The 2,453-nt window shown below is 62.2% G+C and overlaps 1 protein-coding gene across 1 annotated transcript in view; it reads right to left on the bottom strand.

The window, feature by feature from the left end:
* Positions 1-101: 101 nt before the first annotated feature.
* Positions 102-2,453, bottom strand: part of TONSL (tonsoku-like, DNA repair protein) — a 14,550-nt gene continuing 12,198 nt past the window's right edge. The window contains exons 21-23 of the mRNA XM_011938202.1: positions 2,049-2,122; positions 1,385-1,518; positions 102-355 (exon numbers count right to left, since the gene is read on the bottom strand). Coding sequence (XP_011793592.1) covers positions 162-355; positions 1,385-1,518; positions 2,049-2,122 — 402 coding nt within the window. The 3' untranslated portion in view covers positions 102-161. The remainder of the gene's footprint in view (positions 356-1,384; positions 1,519-2,048; positions 2,123-2,453) is intronic.

Here is a 2,453-nt window from a genome sequence, read left to right as displayed (position 1 = left end):
GGTTTCACCGTTTTAGCCATGATGGTCTCGATCTCCTGACCTCGTGATCCGCCCGCCTCGGCCTCCCAAAGTGCTGGGATTACAGGCGTGAACCATCGCCTCCGGCCAGCAGCTTCATTTATTAGGGGCCTCGGTGAGGGTGGGGAAAGGCGGCGCCGGGGTCAGAGGCGCCGGAAGAAGAGCTTGGAGCCGTGGTCCAGCGTGCACTCGCCGGGGCACGGCCGACTGGGCCGCAGCTGGCGCAGGGCCTCCCGGTCCTCGGCGCAGAGGCGTCTGCTGCACAGCTGCAGTTCCCGGAGCTGCGCGGCGATCTTGTCCCACAAGTCCAGGCCCAGGGGACCCTGGATGGCGCAGCCTGCGGAGGGAACAGGGCAGGCCTCAGCGCTTGCGGGGGCCGGCGGCGTCCCGGTGCCCGCAGCAGGCTCGAGGGAACAAACTCGCTTTCCCTGAGGGACCCAGGGCTGTAGTGAGGGGCAGAAGGCAGAGCCCAGGAGAGGCCCCATGACACTCCAGGAAGGAGTGGGCTCCTCTGCACAGCCAGCGTTCAGGCAGGAGGAAGGGGGGCTCCCTTCTGTACCTCTGACGGTGCCCGATCTCAAAGTCCATGCCTACACGTCAGTCTCCACCCATAAGGACATAATGGGGCTGCTTGCAAATCTGTACATGGTGGGCCTGAGTGGCTCGAGGACACTTAGCTCACGAATTCAGGGAGCTGGGTGGAAAGGTACAGATGCCAGAAGTGGGGGGAGGGGATCTCCCACCAGCACTCGGGTGCCTTCCTGGAAAAGGCGATCTGGCCCTGGGGGGTGAAGACAGGGCGCAGGAAGACAGCAGAGCTCCCCCTTGTGCTCTTACATTCACTTACAGCCCTCCTCCCCTGGGCCCTGGCCCCAGCTGGGAAGCCAGGTCATCAAAGCCCCTCCTGGGATTGTCTTCCAGAGAGCTCAGGTTGGGGACTGCCCTGATGTGGCTCAAGAGAAAACAAGCTACATGAGACCACAGCCTGGGCAGGGTTGTGTCAGAGGAGCCCCTGCCAGGAAGTGGGAGGGCCCCTTGGCAGCTTTCAACACCCTGACCTTGGGCTCCCTCTTCCTGCCAGGGACAATGAGAAAGTCCCTGTGGAACGGGGTCTTGCCTGCCATAGTCTACTCTGAAGGTTGGGTTGGAGAGACCAGAGGCAGAGACCCACCTCGCCCCCCACCCTATGGTTTTAGGAGCTGGGATCATGCCCCCTTTCTGTCACTGTCTGCCTCCTGCTGCCCCAGCCTCATGGAGCCCAGCCTTGCTGCCTGGCTGGTAGCAGTGACGGCCCCTTAGGAGGAGGCCCCCGGGTCTCAGGCAGGTCCCTGAAAAGGCCAAGCATGGCCACCATACCAGCCCTCACCTGACAAGCCAAGGAAGCTAAGGCCTTGCGGCCGCTTTTGGAGGGTAGACAGGAGCTCTTCCAGGCTGACACAGCTGATCTCAGGGTTTGCAGACAGATCCAGCGAGATGAGTGAGGGGCACAGAGAGAGACATCTGAGATAACGTGGGAAGAAGTGCAAAGGTTGGCTTCCAGAGGCCAGTGCCCCAACACTAGGAAAGCTGCCCTGACAAATACCCAGCTCAGGGAGCCTCGGGCCAGGCCCAGGGGCAGGTGCCCCTCTAGGGCTGGGGGTCCTTCCCAGGGGTCAGGGCCACAGTGGCCAGCTCTGGGTGTGCCTGACCCAGCTTGGGCTCCTCTCAACACTCCCTGGAGAGCTGACTGAGGCTCCAGGTGGTAAGAGCAGTGGCCCTCGTGTGGGCTGATGCACAGCAGTGACAAGGACACGCCCAGAGGGGCGCTCTCAAGAGCCACAGGCCCATGCTAAGAAGAAGCCCTAGGGTAGTCTGCCTTCCAGGACAGCTTGAGAGGCTGGTGGAAATCGAAGGAGCCATGTCTCCGGATGCACTGGGGAGGAGGAGCTGGTACCATTTCTGTGGCCCTTCTCCCATAGCCCAGCTCCCCTGGGGTCCGGAGCCATGTGATCAGACCCCCAGGCCAGCAGGCAGCAGGGCAAGGGCGTTACCTGCACAGGTCTCTAACAGCCTTGTCCCCCAGGTGGTTTGCAGACAGGGTCAGGTGGGCTAGAGCACAGCCTTCCTGGACATGAGCAGAGCCCCGAGGGGGCCAAACCGAGTGGCGCACCTGCCCTCCCTGCTTCCAGCAGATGTACCCACACCCAGGGGCCCAGAAGGGAGCAGAGTCCCCCATCAATTTGGAGATCAGAAGGAAACACCTCTCCTGATGTGGGTCACACTCTGCACATGGTGGTGTGAAAATAGGGTCCCAGTTGTGCCTGGAAGACCCCCCAGGAGAGAGCATCAGGGGCCCCTAGTGTGCCCCTTGGGACCTGCCTGTGGGTAGGCAAGGCCACCCTGGGTCCCAGGTCCTATCTGGTGGGCAGGAATTCATAGCCTGAGACAAGCAGCTG

This window comes from Colobus angolensis, unplaced genomic scaffold (genome assembly GCF_000951035.1).
Source record: "Colobus angolensis palliatus isolate OR3802 unplaced genomic scaffold, Cang.pa_1.0 Scaffold17, whole genome shotgun sequence".
Lineage (NCBI taxonomy): Eukaryota > Metazoa > Chordata > Mammalia > Primates > Cercopithecidae > Colobus > Colobus angolensis.
The sequence above is the reverse complement of the archived record's forward strand: the minus strand, read 5'-3'. Positions and strand labels throughout refer to the sequence as shown.